This window comes from Habropoda laboriosa, unplaced genomic scaffold (assembly GCF_001263275.1).
Source record: "Habropoda laboriosa isolate 0110345459 unplaced genomic scaffold, ASM126327v1 scaffold111, whole genome shotgun sequence".
Taxonomy (NCBI): Eukaryota; Metazoa; Arthropoda; class Insecta; order Hymenoptera; family Apidae; genus Habropoda; species Habropoda laboriosa.
In genome coordinates this window covers 141,026-163,903 of record NW_017100293.1, presented here as the reverse complement: position 1 = coordinate 163,903, position 22,878 = coordinate 141,026, and the positions used below count along the sequence as shown (strand labels likewise).

At 44.6% G+C, this 22,878-nt stretch overlaps 1 protein-coding gene across 2 annotated transcripts in view; it reads right to left on the bottom strand.

Annotated features, from left to right (window-relative positions):
- Nucleotides 1-22,878, bottom strand: part of LOC108573912 (complexin) — a 127,769-nt gene that overhangs the window by 10,579 nt on the left and 94,312 nt on the right. For both annotated transcript variants that reach the window (XM_017936407.1, XM_017936408.1), the window contains exon 2: nt 10,684-10,847. In XM_017936407.1, coding sequence (XP_017791896.1) covers nt 10,684-10,847 — 164 coding nt within the window. The remainder of the gene's footprint in view (nt 1-10,683; nt 10,848-22,878) is intronic.

Here is a 22,878-nt window from a genome sequence, read left to right as displayed (position 1 = left end):
GGAATTTATACGAGAATTTTTGAATTTTAGTAAATACTAGAGTCAGTGCATCGCGTATTGAAATAATAGCTTCGTCTCTAGTTCGTTTATTATTGAATATTTTTACGCGTTTAACATATGCTTCTCCCCAAATTTTCTTATATTCTACAATCGAAAAAGATACGAATTCGCGTTGTTTCTTTTGATTCTGTCAATTTTTCACTCGCGTTCGACGAAAGTTTAGTTCAATAATAATATTGAAAAGAATATAAATTCGTGGTTTCTCCTTTTATGAATAAAACTGAAATAAATCGCGTTTCGAAGTACTTTTCGCGTCGTCCATTCCACAGTGACTCACACTTTGTGAGTTTGTGAGTCTTGCAAAATCGATCGGAACTGGGAGGAAGGAAGGATGACAATCTGAGTGGAAGGAAGGATGACGATCTGAGTGGAAGGAAGGAGAAAATGCAGTCAAATCCACGTTGCAGAGCTTAGCTGTTTAATCAGCGAACAGTGAGTTACAAAAATGGGTTTTTTTCTGGTGATTTGGTTTAGTAGTTAGTTGTGTTGTGTATTGCCAGCTCAAATATGAGCTGGTTGCCCCAAATTAAACCGTCTCAGTAGTGTTTCGCAATTAAAAACCAGTTTTCGGAATATATACGTGAATTTTTGAATTTTAGTAAATACTAGAGTCGTTGCATTGAGTATTATAATAGCTTCATCCCTAGTTCGCTTTATATTGAATATTTTTACGCGTTTAATCGATACCCTCCTTCAAATTTACTTGCGTCAGAGATTCGAGAAAGATATCAGTTCGCGGTTTATTCTTTTGCTTTATATACATCGCGTTTATGTCATATCGCTTTTCTTTTTTTTACGTTTATTCTATTTAAAGTTAACTTGATTCTAAAAATCGAGAATAATATAATATCGCGGTTTCCCCTCTTAAATAAATCGCGATTCGAAATACTTTTCGCGTCGTCCACTCCACAGTGACTCACATTTTGTGAGTCTGTGAGTCTTGGGAAATCAACGACGAGGAACTGGAATGATTTGCGGAAGGATGACGATCTGAGAGGATGGAAGGAGGCAATGCAGCCAAATCTACGTTGCAGAGCCCAGCTGCTTAATCTGCGAATTGTGAGTGAATTTTTTGAGGGTTTGGCGGTTGGTTATATATGTGTGTGCATGTGCATGTCGAAGCTGAACTACCAAGAGGTCAAAGAAGAACTGGATGGACTCTATTGCACTAATGGTGCAAACGCCCTCCTATTATTAGAGTATCAAAGTAGTATACCGCGTTAATTCAATTTAGAGTCAATTTTCCCATTTACTTTCGATCGATTCGAGAATTTATCACGTCGCGTCGCGTTTGATAACTAGCTTCGTCCCTTTTTCCAATTTTGCGTTTCTTTGCTCTTTTCTTTTTTGAATTTTTGCTAAATGTCCCAACTAAAATCAACTACAGGAAAATATGGAGGATAATAAAAATTCGCGGTTTCGGGTACTAAACAAAATCCCTGAAAATGAAAATAAATCGCGATTCGTACTCCACTTTTCGCGCGTCACCCTTTCACAACTTTCCAAGTTTGGTGGGTCTTTCAATCTATCATTGTGGGCCACTGGTGGGATGAAAATTCAAGGCTGAAAAAGTTTCATGGGTCTGAGAGAAGCTTCCAAGTGAATTGTGGGTCAAAATTGAAGGCTGGGAGGACTGAAATGGGTCACTAAGGGTATCTCAAAGGTTACGAATGGTGAGTCGTATGAATTATGTATCTTGTCAATCTAATTTATATTCTGTTACAGTGTTCCAGCGAAATTTTGTTAAATTGTAATAAATTCGCGGTTTTTCTTACTATATAAAACGAAAATAAATTGCCTGGGCGTTCTTGATCGTAGAGATCAGTTCTCAAAGCCTATTGTTGCCAATTCTGACGAGATAAAAAGTACCGAGAGTACTGATAAGGTTCAGGGTAGGAATACAATTTTTTTAACAATGTCTTGCGTTTTAACTTTAAGTAATCGAATAAAACAATTCTAAGATATTCTAAGAATTCTAAGATAGAAAAATTGTACTGAATACCATGTGCGCGCTCTCTTACAGAGATGCGCGACTCATTCGTAGCATAATTAATAAAATACCATCTACATTTTCAACATCTTATGAAGGAAGAGTACGAAATTTTCAGAGTTTAAATATTGCATTGGGAATGAGAAAATGATTAGAGTTGCGATTTAAAGTGAAATACAAGACACTCTTTTTGAGAATCGCGTATCTCTGAAGATAGAGAGCTGCCAGTAGGGCATGTGTTTTTGTCGGGTCCCTTGCGTAGTCACCTCCTCGTGGTGGGACCTGGTAATTGGTATCCTTTTCCAAAGAAAATTCTCACTTTTGCAAAAGGATACCAAGCTAAGAACTACGCGTACCCGTGGACACTCTGATTCTCACACACAGTTGAAAGTTTTAACTTTAAGTAGTTCGTAAGATAAAGTAAGTTAATTCTAAGATAGAAAATTGAACACTATGTGCGCGTTTCTTAATAAAATACCTTGAAAAATTATTCAGATTCTATGGTAGATATGAAAGTTCCATTTAACATCAAATTTTAACATCGATATGTCAATAGCAAATTAGCAATCAATTACCTACGAAACACAAAGAAGAATTTCTTCAATTTTCTAACATAAAATTTCACAAGAAGTAGCAGTAAAGGAAGATTAAATAAGAAATTTAATTCGATAGTTCTAGTGTTAAAAATCTCAAAGAATCTCATTGAGATTTCTCCGTTCTATCGAGAGACGATGGATCGTTTTATATAGAAACTTGGTCCCCTTTTATCGTTCTACTCTAATGTAATTTCTTAGCAATTTGTTTTGGTAATTTATCCAAAGCGATATATTATGAAATTAAATTAATCACTCAATAAGTATTAACATTAGATTGTTTCCTCGATATGGTCATGGTGGTCATCAGTGACTGGAGTACCTGAAATGTTTAGAATAATTAAAATAAAATAAATGTTGTCAACTAAAAATTTTGAACGTCATAGCTAGCTAGACATTATTTTCCTATAATCCGACAGCAACCTGTAAATCTGGCGCGACAGTGAACGTGTTAATAAGTAAATGTTGTTCAAATTATATGTTAAAAAATATTGCAGATGAAAAAAAGTAAAATTAAAGAAATTATATTTTTCTATTATGATTTGTCGAGCCGTGAAATCTCGTAAAGGACAAGGACTGCGAGCGAGATAACATGGGCGCAGCAATGACGTAGCCTAGGCGTAGGACCATCTATACTGTCACTTGTAGAATCCAAACTTACTGACTCTTGTAGAGAATTTACTGTATACCTGTTTTTCTCACATGTTCACCAGAATCTTTGCCACGAGTCTGACGCGTTGTCATAGGTTAAGGGGTTGAACACCTGACATTCTTCCAATTATCTCTCTCTCTCTCTTTCTTTATTTATAGGAAAAAATTAGATAAACGTAACGGTGATCGATGAAATTATTAATTATTTCGTTCGTCAGTTGTACGAGTTGGAATGGAGAGAAGTTAGGATAGAACAGCAGGAGAATACGTTAAACAAGAGGCCGTTTAACGAAGCGATCCTGTAGGAGAAGTGAGCCGTTTGACCGAACATCGGTCCCGAGCCGGAGAAACAGCTGGTACGAGAGATTCGATAAAGTACGTAATAAAATACAGCGACGCCGGAACGACGACGTCGATGGAGATTGGTCACGACAACGTGCAATAATGTCGTTCCTTCGGCAATTTCTCGGGAAGAACAGGAAGCCAGCCGCGGTGGAACAAAGTGCCGGAGATGGCACGGCAACATTTTCCTCCGAGTCGAAAAGCGCAAGACGTTACGATCGATCGGTGGAGAAATGCCGACCTTTGTTTCACGGATCGCTTTTCACGTCTTTCGCGATAAATCGAAGATCGTTTCCCACGGTGCTGGAGAGACAACCGGTGTTTGATCTGGTTTAGAAACGTACGAAGATACGGCGAAACGTAGAATAGAGACTTACCAATATTCCCATAAATTTTCAATTCTCTCGCAGAGAAGTTTGTTACCGAAAATAATTGAGCAATCTCTCCCGCCAAGAGAGTTCGCTTGGTTAAATGGTCGACCGTGTTCCACTATCGGAACATATCGATCGTTTACGATAGAGCGGCACGAGCATTTTTTCCCCGATAATACTGCCAAAGATCGTGATATAGTGCCGGGTACCCGCGACGATAAATCCTAGCGTATCATATTAGAATCCCCGTTCAATATGGGTATTCCTATTTCATGCTGTCCGTTTCTTGCTGAATTTATGTTCAGTTCGGTTAGGCCTTTCTGACTCTAGCTGACAGGGCTCCTCCATTTCCGAAACATCCTCTCTCTCTCTCTCTCTCTCTCTGCATATGCTTCCCTTCGTTTTTTACCTTTTTTTATTCAAATTATTCCTACGAGGACACACGTTCCCTCTCTCTCTTTCCTTCGCATCGATTCGAACAGGGGGTAGGAGTAAACTGGGACGAAACATTTATTTTACTTCTGCCAGTTACATAACGGAGCGGAAACAAACATTCGCCGCATTTAGATGGAAATGTTAAATGCCGATGGGAATTTATATGCTCGCGCGGGTGTGTATTGTTGAAATACTATCTCACCATGGACATGGTAATGCAAGTGCATTGCTCTGAATATATTGTTTGTATAATGGCGTTGCAATTTACAAACGCGAACGAGTACTCTTCGAATACAGAAATCGAAATAGTTGTGTAACTTTGTTCGCAATCATTGCGTTACACCGAACGAGTCGAAACGTTTCCCTTGGAAATTCGCGGAATTCTCGCCGAAGTTTCCGTAACACAATTACGTTCGATGGATATTGTTCGATTAATGCGAACGGAGATGGGAACAATCGAGAGAGGTGAAAACTAGATTGAATTACCGTTAATTGTTGAAAAGAAAAAAAATGGTAGCAGAGTAGTTGGAGAAAGAGTGGTTAATTTAATATTTGCAAGTTATCCCCGTTCCATTAGCGGCGAAATTTTTAATTAGGAAAATCCATCAGAGTGAATTATATCGAGTGGGATCGGTTCGGTGCGTAGATCGCCCCCCACTGTTTCGTCGAGCATCGCGACAGAACGGATGTTGGCCCGCCGCCAGTATCCGCAGGGTTTTTAATTAATTGTCCGAGTTAATTGAGGGACAGAGGACGAGACGTGAAATGAGACGACGTTCTTTGGGAAGCGCTCGTTCCGCAAACTTGCACAAATGAAGTTTGCATTCGATGTACTTAACACGGTGTGTACTTGCGAAAGAAATTTTTCGTCGAACATCTATTCTCCCCGCTTAACGAGACCGAGTTGTACCATTTTTTCTTCTTCCTTCCCTCGTCGAAAAAGTTTCTTCTTTTAATTGCAATCAATAGTTTGATACTCGAGGAATCTTTCTATATTTGTTCCACTTTGAAATTCAATTCTTTCCTCTCCTTGTCCGCGATGTTGCGAAATTTTTCCCCCCGGGGGAATTTTCGCGTCTTCGCGATCGATGTTACAACCGAGAAGTCTAGGCCGCGCCGAGCCTTATTAAGCGGCCGCGGATTCAATTGGAAGCGATGTTCCAGTATTTTTAATTATCCCCGTGCAAGATATTCTCAGAGGCTGAGCAGCGGTCCCGAAGCGGAATTTTCCAAGGGTCGTATAACGAAATCTCTTCCTGATGATCATTAGCCAAGGTTGGTAATCGGATTTTCTTTGACCTCGGTGATGCCGGCGCGATTACCGAAGAAAAGCTCCTTGCGGAATAGCTTCCGCTTAAGAATACATCTTTATTCTCAAGGGGATCACCGATGTTATTATATCTACCAAGTTTTTCTCCGTTCGTTGTTACTCGAACAGAGATCCATTTTTATTTCGACTAATCGAGTATCAATCTCTGTTAACTCTGACCTTCTCGCCAAGATTGAGAAGTCTCCGTCGAGGTTCGATTCTAAACATACAGAAGGGTATGGAAAGTGGCGTGGAAATGAACCAGGAGAACTGAAACCACGGTAACGAGATACCTGGACTGGAGGGGGTTCGGTTTCGTTTAACGAGGGAGTGATATTTCAGAAACGTAACGATGCTCACCGTGCACCCTGCATGCAGATGCAAAGCGGTTTCAATTTTCGTAATCTGTACTTTGCGGGGAATTTCCGCGAAAGTCGATTCCGATTTGGTGCCGTGTCCAGCACGGAAGTGGTACCAGTGCCATCGTTACCATTCGAGAGCGGTCCATTGGTCCGGCGACCTTCGTTAACCCTTTCACATTTCTGAACTCGCGTATAGCTTTCGATAAAATCCTCCTAGTTCACCAGAGATCTATACATACCGCTGTGTACTAATAATATCGCAAATGAGCTGTATTTCAGTATCGAATAAACGTTTTCGGCCACGCAAGATTGATCGTGGTTTATCAATACGGGAGAATTTCAATGGGAAATTTTTCGCTCGGACGTCAAAAGCAGCGTCCCCATTAACTTTGAATTGTTTAGGGAGAGCCGGGCGTTGCAACGAGTCGGTCGTTTCGAAAGTGGCGTTATCCTCCGTAATTTTACAAGCACTCGAACGAACAAACGCGTCCCCGCCGAAAGATTTAATTGCGCGACGTCACGCCGATCATTCGAGAGTTATTCATTTAATACCGTGGTACAATGCATATCTATATACGTGTTTTTCACGATTATTCGCCGTAAGAGCCCTCGATTTCATCTGGGTCATGTCAGCGAACGCTGACTACCGTTGCTGACAGGACAATACATCAGGATTGACAATGGCACGATTCCGCGTGACATTCTGTTTGTCCCATCCTATCTCTTCGACTCTTTGTTCAACTCTTCGTTCTTTCCTTTTCCGTTTTTTCCTTTTCTTTTTTTTTCCATTTCATCGTTTGTTTCGCCGGGGCTAAATCGATCATGTTGGAAAAGAGCTTTTCATCGCACGTTGCGGTGGAGTTCCTGGCCGAATACCACGTCGAGACATTTTTCAAGTTTTCCCCATTCGGACAATTTCATAACTTTATTCGGTAATTCGTTTTTTCACGCGAATTCCAATATTTACACGTTTACTCTCCGCACAAAAGCACCGCCCACTTTCCGACTTCTGGCCGTGAAGCAAAGAAAGATTGAATTTGTTTCCGACGAAACGGAGCCTATGACCAGGCTTTGTTACACCGTCCACGATAAACAATTCCGTTTCACGGGGACGGCTCGTAAATGTTTCACGGTATTCCTGGCGTGAGCGCCACCGCGAAAAGTTGCCCGAACATTCGTCGCTGAATACGAGAAGAGTTGCAAACACTTCAAAGCGAGTTTTGCCGCGGTCCTGTGTACGCCCAGCTAAAAATACCAATCCCACTCTTCTACGCAGAGAGACCTGTCTCGAGAGTTGAGAAAAGTGAAGTTTTTCCTACACATTTTTTTCCTTCTACGTACCAATTAATCGGTCAACAGAGAGCTACAAATTTTTAACCCTTTCGATGCGGCAAATTTCAGTGCACAACGCGCGTGGCAGATTCAGACGTTCCACAACGGCCGCAAAATTCTCTTCCTTGCATTTCATCGGATTAACGCGAAACAGTGCTTAAATTAATACGAAAGAGCGCCAGAAGGCTCCAATGGCAGAAAGAAAAACAAATTTTCAAAGCGCCTATAGGCGTCAATAGCGGTGAAAGGGTTAAGTGGAAAGTGTGTGGATCTCGCGATTACCGTGGAAAATAGAGGGAGCGAGATGGTGTGGCAAAGAGAGGTATAATTATTCGTCGGACAAGAAGACGTTAATCCGGCAAACGTCACCGAAAAGATAAATTGTCCGAGATGGGTGAGAGTTTCCGTGGCGGACGCTCACTCGTTTGCACGTACTCGCGGCAGTAAAGAGAGAGGGGAGCTTGCAGTGGGAACGGGCCGACTTAAAATGCAAATTTGATTACGAAGCGGCACCGCGAGCACGCCGAACAGGTCCGTCACGTTCGCGGCCTGTTCTTCTACGTCTAAATATGTCCAGGCGTACACACGTATGTATGCACGCGTCTACCGAGAGGAGTGAGTTTCTGCGGCACGAAACCGCCGAGGGTGTTTATCACGAAGTATAAATCGTATAAACCGAGTCGAGTGCGGGATAATTTCCGTTCACGCGGTTTAGAATTGCACGAATCGTGGAGAGAGAGAGAGAGAGAGAGAGAGAGCAAGGTTGCCGGGAATTTGCGCTAATTTAAGGGAGAGTGGATAGAATTTTCTAGATGCAATTTAGAAGGAATTTTCTTTTCGCTGGTTAATTAGGCGAAGGACACGTTTTTCCTTCATTTTTATTTTCAACGGTACGCGATGTATATTTCCTCTTTTACAGAGTGGCGAGGAAACCTTTTCTTCTCGAATCAACGAAATTTACGAGAGAAGTGTGCGATTGACATTTACGATTGATTCTTCCGTCGGAGAGATGGTAGAAACGTGCTTTACCAAGCGTTTAGCAAAATAAACGCATTAATCGCGAGTCGGCTTTTTGGAAATAACGGGATGTGGCGGTTGAACGGTCAAATGAGCGCTATTTTTCGCGCTGTGGGACAGTGGCGCAGAATGGGCCGCCATTACCGCGCATTGTTCGCCATCGAAATTGTCCCAGGTACTTGTGAAAGTTTGCAAAATCGAGCCGGTGTAGGTGTGTGTATATGTCGTATAGGTAGGTGACGTGAAAATAATCGCGCTTCGAGGATTATTCGTTAGTGTGATTATCGAGGACGATTACAAACCGCGGACGAACCGTGAACAATGATTCCCGTTGATCAAACGGTTACGTATCATCGCCCCGTCACGACTAATTAGCCTGATTGCAGCCCCCTGACAAAATACGAGCGTTCGATATACTCGAATTATAAAATCAGCTGCGTTAGATCATTGTCCTATTTTCCATTGAATACCGCGGTGAATTCGTCGAGCTTCGTCGAGTGGGCCAATTTCGTTGGAAATGGAATTCGGAATTTAACGCGGCACTCGAAACTACTCGTCGGGGGAAAAAGATCCACTCTCCCCTTTTAAAAACGATAAATTTTATTCAAACATAAAGGAAGCGCTCGTTTTTCACTCTACGTTCGAGAAGAACGTGTCAAAATGGAGAGACACGAAGAAAGAAAACGGTGAGAATTTGCACAGCTGACGGGGGACATTATGGTTACGCGGTAATCTTTCGGGATTCGATTGGTTTCGGCATGAATGTAAGGGACTGCGAGAGGTGGAGGTGATACTAAAATATTAGATTTCCCTTGCGAAGAGAGGGTGGAATTAATTCCGTCGCCGTCCGCGCTCGGCTACGATATTAAGAAATCGGTAATATATAACTGAGAAGGAGAGGGTAGGCATTCTTGAGTTGAGGAGAAACGCTATTCTTGGTAGTAATCGTGGGATAGAAGGAGGCTGGCTAATACTCGTAGAAAGAGGATGAAACTCGTTCCGACAAATGGAGGTTGCGGCGATGCCGGAAGCACGCAGACATCCGGTGAATCCATCGGCAAACGAAGCCAGGTGTTCCTATTCCAGGCCCATGAAAAGACGTCCTAAAGATATCTGGCGGCCGCGTGGCTGGTCGCGAGAGGAGAAGCGAGAATCCTTTGTCCCCGAAGAATGCTCGCGGTGTTCTTCTAGCCGGGATTCCTCGCAGCTCTCCCGCGAGGAATCGAAGGAAAATGAAACTCGTAATTGAAAATTTCCAGATTCCCGTGGCATAGTCTGGTGGGAAAAACGCGGTCATTTTCTCTGTCTTCCTCTCTCTCTCTAGCGGACGATCCACAAGTTTTAGAAGTTGCTTTCTCGTTGAAATAACTCGTTTAAAGGTTAATGGAAGGCTCCTAAATCGGAGTCTTGTTGCGGAGTTATTTCGACGATGCGTGCATCTGCACCTGTTTTTCTATCAACGGATGCTCTCGAAAAATATCCGCTTTAACGTGCTCTTTTTACCAGCATTCCCCTTTGAAATTTTCGAACGTTTCACCGGTTCTCCCTCTCTCCTCTCTCTTTCACACAGAAGGCGGATATACACGCGTATCTTACGTGCCTCCGGGCTTTCCACGCGTTTCAATGCCGCTCCGGTACCTTTGTAAATAAGCGCGAGACTTTCGATCCGGCCTATTTTATCATTCATACGCCTCGTCCGTATGGTTTGCATTCCGCTCGATAGCAGCATTTCGAAAATATTTTCGAATTCCTTTGACGCTCTCGTTCAGGGACGACGAAACGTGGACTGGAAAATTGGTCTGCCGTGAAAAAAATATCGAAGAATGAAAGAAAAAAAGAAGAGAAAAGAGGCGTATTCAGCAGGTAAACGCGACTTTTTCGCGAAGAAACTAGGGAAAGGAGAAAAATTTGCATTCCCTCCTCGACTGAGATTAGATTTCATAATCGGATCAAATTAAAACTTCGAACGAGCACATTTTCAGAAGTCGTTTCAACCAAGTTGTCGAAGAACTTGCAAACTAAAACTCATTCTCGTCTCTTGTTTATTATATCCCATGGTAAAATCGTGAGAGACCAGTTTTGCTGTTTAACGAAAGCCCTTTAAATTCGTAGTGTCAAACTTAAGAAACGAGGCTGGCTGGCTGGCGGGGAAGTTGAGTTTTGGTTTAAGGGCTCGCCGCGGCAGAAAAGAAGAAGAAAGAATAGGGAATTATCGTCTTACCTTGTCCCTCATCATCTGTCGCATCTTCTCTCGTTCTTCCTCCATTTTGCGATGCTTCTCCTTCCTTCGCTCTTCAGCCTCTCTCATGGCTTCCAACCTGTCCCTCTCAGCCTCCTCCTCCTTCTCCTTGTCATCTTCGTCTCCTCCTTCGCCACCAACAGCTCCTGCAAACAAAACCCGAGCAATACGCGTTAAATATCGTCTCTCCCTTTCTTCTGCAATTAGTCGAAGCGACGGAATTGATAGTTGCGGAAAGATTAAAAGTAACTCGCAGCGGGGAAAAGTTGTCGTTGTTTTGTTTCTCGTTCGGGTTGTTTGCCTCGCTCCATTTAGATTATACTCGGTGTACAAACCATAGGGATAATAGACGACGACAAACTAACGGTTTACCCCGGGGAGCAAACATTGTAAATCAGCCTGATAGCCGCGACGCTATTCCCTTCGAGTTTATACAGCAGGTTGCAGAGGTACGTCAAGTTTCTGCTGAAAATTATTTCGCAACAGGGAACTTAATGCACGCGGTGCGTAATGGCAATCATTTTACCGAAAATAAAGAGGAAACTACGTTCGTACGATGAAATTAGAGATAAAATTCGGTCTATCAATCTTGACCGAAAACTATCGAATTAGCTGCTCCTTTCAGAGACAATCTCCCTGGAAATTTAGGGCTTCTCCGAATCGATTAATCGAATTTCGCGTCCCTCGTAGAAGGCAGAACTTCGTTCCCAGCGAACATTTATGATCGAATTCACCTTCGACTTGATAACCTCCGTGGAAAAAGGAGGAGGCAGAACGGACAGGAATCGGTCGCGTTCGCTGGAAGCTCGAGAGTGATGGAAATGGCCGGAGCTTGGACGGTCTTAACGAAGTTTTATTAGTTTACCGAAAGATTAAGCGGATTCGCAGAGAATTCCTTGCCTATTACTCGACCAAACGAGAGGGAGAGACACAGGGATCTCCTCTCCCTCTTTCCCAGGAAAAATCGTGTTTACAGCGGAAACACATCCGGCTGTTCGTTTTTCCTCGCAACGCGATACCGCTGCTACCGGAAAAGGGTAGCGCGTAAAAATAGGAAGGCTGTTTGCGAATCTGTTAGCCAGTTCTCCGCTCTTAACTTTTCCCTCGTTCATCCATCCAACCTCCCGCTCTAACTCGACCAGAGAACTAACGGCAAACAAAGGGAAATTTGTCTTTCGTAATGCTCTCTCCCTCGCGCAATTACCCGTGAGTGTTTACGTGATAGTAAAAAATGTCGCGATACAATCGTTTCGAAGTTGGACGAAGACGAACGAGACCCGTTTCGCTGTTTCGCAACCTCGCTGCTCGCGATGAACACGCGAATTCTCGATAAATCTGCGCTTTACTCTACGCTGTAGCATAGCCTAGGGAAATTCAATCGATGGATTTGAAGGGGTGCAGCCTTCACACGGTGTTATTATTCGTTTACACGTCCGTCATGCTTAACGTCGAGTCACTACTCGACGAGGCGTGACAGGTCTCCATCGTTGTCGATGCTTGCGTGACAGAAAATTGGTCGATTTTTTTTCTCTCCTCGTCCGGTTCTCGTCCGTTATTTGCGACGAGGTATTACGAATAGAGAGAAAAAAGGAGGGAGAAAAACAACAGAGGAAGAGGCGATTCGGTGAGTCGCGAGAGGTGGTTTTCGCGAGATTTCACGGCGGATTCGTTGGCACGTGAAACTGGCACGCTTTGAGCGTGAATCCCAGCGTGTATAATGTTGGTAATATCGGCTGAGGTAGACGGAGGACTCGGCTGAAGGGAAGCGAAAGGGATTCGTCTTTCTTGCTGTCTGCCAGGAGAATGATGTGCCAGGACCTCCGGGCTCGAGGAAATTAATACTACTTCTGTCCCGGCGCCGTCTACCATTTTCCCTTTCTTTACGCGCTATCCCCCGTCCCTTCTATTTGCACTGTTTCCCGCGAGCTGAAATGGTACTTTGAAGTCCAAGCCAGAGACAGGACGTTCATTCTACTCCTTCCCTCGCTTTCTACGTCTGTTTTTACTCCACGACCTTCCCGCTCGCTATTTTTCACCGCACAAACTGCACCGAAATTCGAGAAAATTATCATCCGTTTCACGTGTGACATTAAGGAGGGCGGTTTAACATCCTACTATTTATAAAGAAAAATAAATATATCAGAGTGCCATTTCCTTTCTGCGGGATTTATCAACGAAGGGAAGCCGTGTAATTTAGCATGTAACAACTCTCGTATCGTCCAGTTTCTTTTCTTTCTTTTTCATGTAAGTCCTGTCCGCCACTTTGCTCAATTAATTAATTACGCTGGCTGGCTCTTAACGCTACGCCACTTAATCGTTCCCTTCCGCTTGCCAACCGTGTGTTAAATTTCTTTATCTTGCCGTTTATGCAGCGTATGTACACGCTGGTGCATTTCCATTATTACACCTTCGTCCACTTTGCCTTATCTCTTGTTTCATCCAGCCGCACAGTACACTTACACCTACACACACCACAGACACATACAGCGGAGGACCTTTCGAAAAATTCTCATTCCCCCTGTGGAACGAAAATAAAATCCACTTATCTCTTTGTCCACTCGACCGTACGTTCGCCCGTTCATCCATCATCCAGCGAGTTTTAATTAAATTTACTTATTTCGTCGATATCTCTTCTCTCCATGATCCTTCCCATCTCGAAATCGTGACCTGCCCTAGTTCTCTTCCTTCCCTGCCAGTTTCGTACACATGGCCGCCAGAGATCAAACGAAAATTCCCCATTCAGCCTCTCCTCTTTTTCTCTCTGCCGCGTGTCCCCTGCTACTCGAGGCCATCGATCAATTTCTCTCGTCCATTTGCCTTGTAAATGCCTTTCGTCGCCGTGTCGTTGATCGTTCTCAGCCATTAGCCCTCGTGTGTCCCGTTCGAAGAATAAAAATAAAGATTTTCGACACCGGCGTTCCTCGATTTACGGACGACATGGCTCATCTACGTTCTCCTCGAACGTCATCTCACGGGTGCGATCGTACAACAAGAACGACCATAATGGCGAACGAGGACAATTGTCCCCGGTGTAAATGGAGCGACCCAAGGTGGAACATCGTCGTTTGCACCGACATTCTCGCGGAACCGCGTCGTTTCTCCTCTCGCGCCATGGAGCACAGGATCGTCACGAGGATCTCTCGCTCTTAACGATATCATCGATCTTGAGAATATTCGTTTCGTCGGTGGAAAGAATCGCGCGAGTTGCGAACCTCGTTAATCATCCTGCCACACGGTTTCTCGCGGAAATCTGATTAATAGCTGTGACTCACATTCAAAACTCCACGAAAATTCTATCCGAAATCGGTCTCGCTTCGTTTCAAAGCCTGTTGATAATCGCGAAGGGTTGTATCTGACCTAGAAAACTGAAAGAAGAGATCCGCGAAGAGTGGCGAGGTATTCTCCAACTTTTCATTCTGCGTACAGGGAAGAGAAAAAAATTCATTAGTCCCATTACGTTTCACCCGAACGGAACCAAATCCTTCTTCTTTTTCCTCTCTCTCTCTCTTTATTTTTCCGCTTGCTGACTGAGAAGTCAGCGTTCCTCCCGTGTTTCAATGGCGGCGATGATTTAAAAGCCAGGCAACGCCACGGAGTCATCCACGGTTTCTGGTCGATATTTCAACGGAGGCGTAGAAAGCTAGACTACCCGCGCGCTCCTTTTTCACCCTGTGTCCCCGCATGTAGGCCAAGAGTCCGCTGCAGCCGGCTTTTTGTTCCCGCGGAACCACCACGCGCGGATCATTACGCGGAACGATGATGCAGTCTCGCTGAAACCAGACGGCTTTCCAGAAATTTTTCCCTCTTCCACCACCTCCTGGATATCCTTAATGATTACACGCCCCTTTAAATTCAAGGTAGAAACGGGTTGCCGCGTTATAATTAAAATGTTCCTCGCCTAGGCGAACACAGTTTCTCTCTCTCCCCCAATTAACGTTTATTTATTTATTGCCGAGTTAGCGGAGCGTGGGTCTCGAGTAGAACAGCGCAGGCGGTGGAATATCGCGATCTTCTCGTGGGGGAAAAAATACGCTAGTATGGCCAGAGAGGAGGAGATTCTTAATAAACTCGTCGAAACGGCAGTGTCACGTTTCAAATTAAAAACTTTCACGGTTCGAATATTCAAACGAGGCGAAAAGAGAGGGTTGTGTGTCCGGGAATGTGTCTTTCGGTAGGGAAAAAGTGACCCGGTTTCTCTGGGACGAGAAGTCACGGACGAGCGACTCGCCGTTCCAACCCCCCGAACATAAACAGCCCGAGATGCTGGAGGAGCCGCGACGGTGGAAAATAGCGAAAGAAGAAAAAGAAGAAAAAGCCATCGCGATTTCTCTGTTCGAAGTTGTCATTGTTTTTTACCCGCCATCCAAACGGCAACAACGACAATATGGAAGAGTCCGGGAGGAGTTCAGCGGCGTTTCACCGTTGGGAAAAAAAAAAGAGCGGGAGGAGATGGAGAACATAAAGGGTGCAACGCAAAGGAAACAACGCAGGCCTCGATAGTCATCGGTAATCACCCACGTGCCTGTACTGCAATGATACCAACGAAAAGCAATCTCTCCAATATGCACGCGTGTGTACGTATTCTGTGATTTTTTCTTCGTTGCGGTTTTCTCCGTTCCACTGAAATTCCATTTATCATCGATTGTTCGACCTTCGGAGAGACGTGGCGGGTGAAGGGTTGCTAATCAGTCGAACAACTCGGTCTGTCGAGAGGCTGCTTTTCTTTTCGCGAGATCTTCTCCGATCGAGATCAATTAACTCGTATTTCATCGTTTCACCTGACAAGTTAAACAATCGGAAAGCTACTTTCCCTCGCTCTATCGAAGAATTCCCGTGGAAAAGTTCTACGAAATCTGTAAAAACGCAAACTGTCCCCTGATCTGCATAACCGATGGTGGAAAAACGCCGCCGGTGGTCGGAATCGTTTTGTTTTCAAACGCCACTCTTTTTTCTCCCGTTCGACGCGGTCCGGCGTGTGCGGAGGGCAGCGAGCGCGAAAAAACTCGGACGCGACGCGTCGTGGAACTTTGGAAAAAGTTATTCGACGAAAATGTCGTTATTCGAAAATTGATCCAAACGTTTTTACCCCCTTCCCGAGTTTCGCTCTTCTATTTTCATCTCTTTCGTCTGTTCCCTCGCGAAGGAAGAAATCGCGGCGGGAATTGTTCGTTTAAGAGGAATCCCTCGAAACGCGATTAAAATATATATCTGGTACTTTGGCGAAAGAGCGGAATTCCGTGGAGTTTTCGAGTTTTCTTTTTTTTCCAGCGAATTCTTTCTGTCCAGTGAGACGGCAGAAGTGGGAGGAGAGAGGTATGCGGGTTTGAACACTTTTGTCTGATAAAATGAAATTCTCCGGCAATCGTTGGAGAATTTCATGGCCGCACGTAGAAAGAAAGGACACGGTAGGAAATGTTGGCTAGATGATATTCCCCGTATGTCCGGTGTTACGTGTTACGATCGTGTAACACGGAGAAAAGAGCATGCAAATGTGAGGTACATATGTATTCGAGAGAGGAAACGTGAATCAGTCGGCTTACGATGATTGAACGGCAATTATTTGACAAGAGTGATTTTAATTACGAGCATGTAGCAATATGTATATCGGTGCGTCGAGCGGATAGAAGAAACACATATTTCTGGAACGAGGGCGTAAAATTTACGTTGCATGGTAATTCCGTTCATCCAATTAATACCTACATAATTAATAAATCTTGTTCGATCCGCTCTGTTTATCTTTTAAATATCGTATTTGCTACAATTCCTCTGATTGAAGCGCAGTCAATTTCGAGGCTCGACTAATCAACGTTAAATAACATTATCGAAATTCGTTCGATAGGGCCAATAATGTCCTCGCCCGTTGTGCAATTCTCTTTCTTTATACTTCTATCGCGTATGAAAATCGTCGAATTGTATAATTTTCTAATCGAATTGTTCGCCGTATCGCGATAACCTATCACCGTAATAACCCGGGAAATTTTCGGAAGTAGCCAGGATGCGGCACACGCGTACGTGCAGAAAATGATCAATCCTGACGACACAGGCGAAGGAAGAGAGCTCGTCGAGTAAATTACCGGGCTTGTGAAACAATTCATCGTCGACCGTCACGAAACTCGCACGCGCGGTGTGAGAAAGGTCTGGGTTTGGCTTTCGAGGAGAACAGCCAATTCCGCCAGGCTACCAATCATTTTAGCAAATACACGAGAGCTAGATGCTAATGAGGATACGAATATTGGCTAGTTTCGTAGTAGCACGTGCTAAATTACGTTAAACACACACGTTGCGAACAGCGCTACGTTGCGATCACTGCTTTAATGGCTATCTTCTCGACGCAGCATTAACCCACATTTCCTCTTCGTTTCCACCTTGTTTCATCCAGCGATGGTACTCGCAGGGATCGAACTACCCGCTATATATCGCATACGGAGAAAAATGGAGCAGAGGTTTATTTCTTCCAACGATGTTCAATCCCCGATAGATCTCCCTGCTGCAATTGTCGGAAGCTGGGTTCGATTGAGTACGTGTAACAATTCGTATTCGCGATAATGCACAATTTTTCAATGTAATCGTTCCTCTGGACGGGAATTTCTATTCGATCGGATTAGAAGATGACACGTTTCTAAAAATTCCATCCACTCGCCACAAAGGGTGGCCTTTCGAACGAGAACAGAAGCCTGTTCCCAACTCTTCGACGACAATTTATCTCTCCGAATTGAAATTGCCGGCACAAGTCCGTCCTGTCTGGTTCTCGTTGGAAAATTCACTCGGCCGGCGAATAATTCTCTCGTCTTCTCCGCTCGCTGCTAACTCCTAATCCAACACCGAAACAGGAACGGGTGAAAAGAGGCGGGCGAAGAAGAACCGATTGCTATCTTGTCTAGCAGACTCCTTTGAAATCGATGTAAACTTGTTTACGTCAGGTGCGACATCTTCTGTACCGATGATTGGATGGCATATTGTGCTCAGCGTGGAAACGAGGATTCGCATCTGTTCGATCGTCCTCCTTCTCTCTTTTTGTGCTCGTTAACCGGGATATATTGGAACGACACGCGGTTCAGTCTTGTAAAATCCAGTTAAAATGCAGATCCGATCAACGTGCAGCTTGGTAACGATGTCCACTGGCTCGTGATCGAAATCGAAACTGGGCTTTTACGCGATTCCGTCAGATTTATGCGTGCCTCGTTCTCGCCAATGTTATCGTCGATACAAATTTTCGAATTTTTTCTCCGCGCGTTCTGCTCCAATGGATAATTTTTCAATCTTACTTCGTTCGCTCGATAACTCTTTCTGCCTAATAGAATGCTACGAACATGTCCCATTTACCTGGAAAAAGCGTCGGCGGACGGAATTTTCCCGCACTGTTTTCCATTGTCCACGTGGAATTGCAGTTTTAATTCACCAGTTCATTTATAGACCCTGTAAATTCCCGTTAAATGCAAATTCAATTAGCTCCCGATGGCGACGCGTGTTCGTCAGATGTTCCCAACTATACTACATTCCCACGTTATTTCGCTATAAACCGGTATTTTACTCGCCGATAAACTCCCGCCGTTTCCCCGGCAATTTTCAATCCGCGGAAGAAAATCTGGCAAGAAGTCTCTTCCGTTTAAAACAGCCGGAATTTACTATTAGAAACGGCACGCACGGCGAATCGATCGACGGACGGTACAGTCGAATTTCCATTTTGCTTTTATTAACGCGAGTCCGTTAGTTTTTCCCCCGTGGTACCGTGGATATTATGTTTTTCCGGTGGCGATCGGTTTTCGATCAACGTGGAGGGGAGGCGAGCGCTTTTTTTATTATATCCTCCATGCATAATCCCGGAAGGATCGTCGAAAACTGCGCCTGGAGCAGGCAGATTTACATCGAAATCGGATTACGCGGCGAAACGGAAACGGACTCTTCCACGTCGAGTTCCGTTCTCCGCGGAATTACGCTGATCCGCCATCTTAACGCTCGCTCGCCACGTGGTGACACAGTTTACTCTCCCTCTCTTTCTCTCTCCCTTTTCGTCGACTTGGACGATCTAGGAGGAAGAGGGAAGGACGAAATCGGTGGCAAGAACAAATTGTCCAGACGTTTTTCCGTTCATGCATAAAACATTGGCCCGTTGTCTGACGTTAATGCGAACAGACATCGGGGCTGCTGGCCGGAAGCCCGCTGGATCCATGGCCCGTCCGGTTTCGACGCATCAATCTTATTAACCAGTCCACTCGCCCGCCTCTGTACTCTGACTTTGCTTTTCTCCGCGATAAATATCGCACAGACGTACGTGGAACAACATTCCGTCATCCCGATATTCTTTTTTTCGATCGTGGAACGTTCTTTCTGCTTCGAGTGCTCGTGAATGTTCTTCTTCTGGTGTCATTTTTACTGTAAAACGTTGGCACTAGAAAATTATGGACTACTACGAAGATTTTTCGGAATTTTCTGTAGGAAGTTCGATAAGATTGTTCGCTGGCGATGTTAGCAGCAGATAGATCTTGGTAGACAAAAGGAGAAGGTAGCGATGTGATAATCAGTCAAGGATTATCGTCATCCTATTGTCTTAAATGACTGGATCGTAATCAATAATCGATAGCCGGCCGAACCGAATAATCTGACATTCGCGTGACAGCTTTACATGGTTACGTTCGGCTAACAAGCGTATGGTTGCCATAAGCTCGGGTCAAGTAGTCTTGATTAAGCCACTCTGACGTAATTAACCGCATCTCTAGAATTTGCTCTTGAAACCGATCGATCAGTGGCCGGTGCAGTTCGATCTGATTGCGACTTCTCTACGACTCGTTCGTTAATATCCCGCTTAATGGAATTCGCGTTTCTGTTTGCCCCTGTTACGTGAACGGGATATCCCCCTGTTAATTGACGCCCGTGCAAACGTATCGGACTTGTTAAAGTCTGTGGAAAAGATCGAGATGATACGAGCATCGAAACTTGGATCTGCGATATTAATCGATAGCTTGAAAATCAGCCTGCATTTCATCTTCCAGGTAAAAGATTGAAATATCCGGCCAGATCGTCGTTCTTTCGCACATTTCCTATCCGTGTTTGCCTCGAGCTTAGAGTTCTCTTATCAGAAACCTACTAAAATTGGACGATAAAGGTAGACGACAATTCTGGTTGTTGACATAAGGGTTAAGATGAAACGTGTACGAATTGGAGAGACTCGAAATGCGATAGAATTGCGTGAAATGAAAATTTTCTCGTCCTCTAAAAGGACGAATTCTCGAATTAATCGCCAGGGGCTCTTCCCTGCTACTCATTTCCTGCAGAAAGATCGGATCTTTGGTTCGCGGATTTGTTAGGGAGGATATCGAGATGTTCTTCGCTTCTTCAGGCGGGACCTTGATTGTTCCGGTGGCGTGGTATGTACATAAATTTCGACAGTATCGGATAGAAGTTGCTGAATCTAGCAACATTCGAACTCAATACTCCGAACGCTAATATTGTACTTGGCGAACATCCTTAACATGGAAAATACCTCGGCGAAGGAGTGTTTCTTCGATTTTTCCTCTCTTTTCCTTCGACGTGTGCTACCAAAACGAAAATATTTACCATTTTGCTCGTTGGGAAAAGAGAAATATCGCTGGTCGAGATTGTACACAGAAGATATTCCATAAAAATGATCGATTCACCCGTGAGGAGACAGGAGAAAAGGAGGACGGGGGCGAATTCCAAAGAAACCGAGCAAAGTTTCCGCAGTATCGCTTTTATTGTCGATTCAGAGACGAGGTTGCCGTGAACATCGGCACACGCGAACTCCTCTCCTTTCTTCGGCTTTCGCTACGGATACACAGGGACCGTTTTCCTTCTCAGGAATTGAAATATCTCCACGAACCGCGGCGTTATTTATGGTCGTGGCTGCGTCGGATCTTCAACCAACGAAGACATAATTTTGACTTACGATCTTCCGTAACGATACGAATTTTCCTTTCACGAGAATTCGATACCTTGGATCAGCGTAACTCTTCCCTTTTTTTTTTTCTTTTTCGTCCAACAACGAAACTTTGTACATTTTCTCTCCAAAGATATCCTTCCAAATTTACTCCGTCGTAAAATTTCTCCTCGAGCCGCGAAACACCCAGTCATTTCCATTCTCACTAAGAACAAGACGCCTCCGTCCCATTTCGATCAAGGCCTGCCGCGTAAACACGAAACTTTCCCAAGCGATACGTCTTCCGTCCAATTACAAGTCCCCGGTTGCGGTGAAAATCCCGCGGGCACCTGGTAATTAGTCGTAGAAACCGAGTAGAAAATAAAAGTGTCGTGAACTTGGCCGCCTAGCGTCGCGTATTCAGAACACGTCGTCGAATTAGTCCTATTGATTCTTGCCCTCCTCTCTATTTCTCTGTCTCTGTCTCCCTATCTGTGTGTGTCTGTGTGTGTTGCCGCCTCTGTCCGCTAGCGGGGCGATAACTTGGTTGAGACGGAAACACGAGATGATCCTTGTCTCGACAGGACCGGCTGCAGCCTCGACACAATAGCGGGGTAATTTCTCTTCCTCCATTTCTACCTCCTCTCTTCTTCATTCCCGCGCGTCTTCCTCTGTCGCGGAGTTGCTTGGCTCGAGCAACTTGTTTCGAGTTGGCTGTACTTTGGTGAAATTGGCAAGTCGCGTCGCGACGCGACTCGCCCTGGTGTGTGGCCCCTCTCCCCCTCTCGCTCTGGCTTTTCAGCCGATCCCGTTCGACACGCCGAATCGTTTTGAGCTAATTAACAGGGTCTCCGTGCCAATCAGCGTCACTTTCCTCGATTGAACCTCGGGGTTTCGGAGTTCTCTGTAAATATCAAGACCTTTAACCGTCGCTCCTTTCGAACTTGCGGAGGACGGTTGATGGAAAACATCGTGTTGCTTGGCTGCTCGTAGACGGCTCGTTTCTTCGAGATTCGAGACGGACGACTCCGGCGAAATGGCCGGTGGAAAAAAAGTAGGTTGAGGAATAACCCAGATGCATAAGAAAGGGGGAACCTCGGCGGGGTTCTCTTTTATACGTCCAAGCGTATTCGAAACGTTCCAACTGGAAACCGTTGTGATTTTCGTCGGTGCTCCGGTAGATAAGGGTGTTGGAAGGACCTGCACGCGATACGAGCATGTGAGGCCGGAGGGAAAAGTCGAGACACGAGAACCGTAGAATGCTTAAACTGTGTGGCGGTGGGTATCGCGAAAGAGACGTCGACACGTTCCACGACCTTGTCACCAATAAAGCTCGAGTGTACGAGCTCGAGGCACGAGTAGGTCAAGCATCTACGTGGAGAATATGCTCGACATCATCGCGGGAGACGAGATTAAACGAATCGTTCGGAAATCACATCTGCGTCGAGGGGACGTTTCTTTTGTCGCCGGGCGAGAAAACAATCCGTTCGATACACGTATCGACCGAATATTTCGAGAATATTCGACTCTTGCCACCTTTGAATTTGCATAATTTTCGCGATTCGTCGAATTTTCTAAAATCCTCTGCTCCATTCGCCGACTCTCTCGAGTCGGAAGGAAAGCAGTCTCGCGTTTGAAGAAACGACGTGAAATTTCTCTCGCCACACGGCGTTCTGCTCTGCATTTAAATTACAAACATAACGAGGACTTATAAGGGAGCTTTCGCGGCGTATACGTCTTGATCTGGGTGGAACTGAAACACGGAAGGTTCGACTTAATGGCCACGTTTGTCCTGTCTGTGAGAAGAAGAAGCTGCAGCTGTACCTTCAATTTATTTATCGGACTTGTGATTAACAGGCAACCAATGAACTGTGCGAAACGGCAATTACGAGATACTGCGAGTTCTCCTCCCTTTTATTCGCCGGGATAAACGGGGCCAGGAGCTGAATGTTTTATTAGCCGTTGCTAATAAAGTTATCGATAAGGAGCTTAGTCGAAACTTAACTGGAAGTTAAACTGGAAGGAGTGAAGCGGCAAGGAATGGAGGTTCCTCCTCTCTCTCTCTCTCTCTCTCTCTCTCTCTCTCTATTACCATGTTCAATCTTTCGAGCTAGCGGGAAAAAGAGATTACGTCTTTTATTTCCTCTAAATTATTCCAAGCCTCTTTCACTACCACTATACCACGTACTACTTCTTACACCAACCATAGGTGTGCTATGTGTACCGCAGAAAGCGGATTGATTCATTTTCAACGAGGTTTTCGCCTCGGGATCAAAGCTGCATTCAAGCAGTCGCTGCTTATC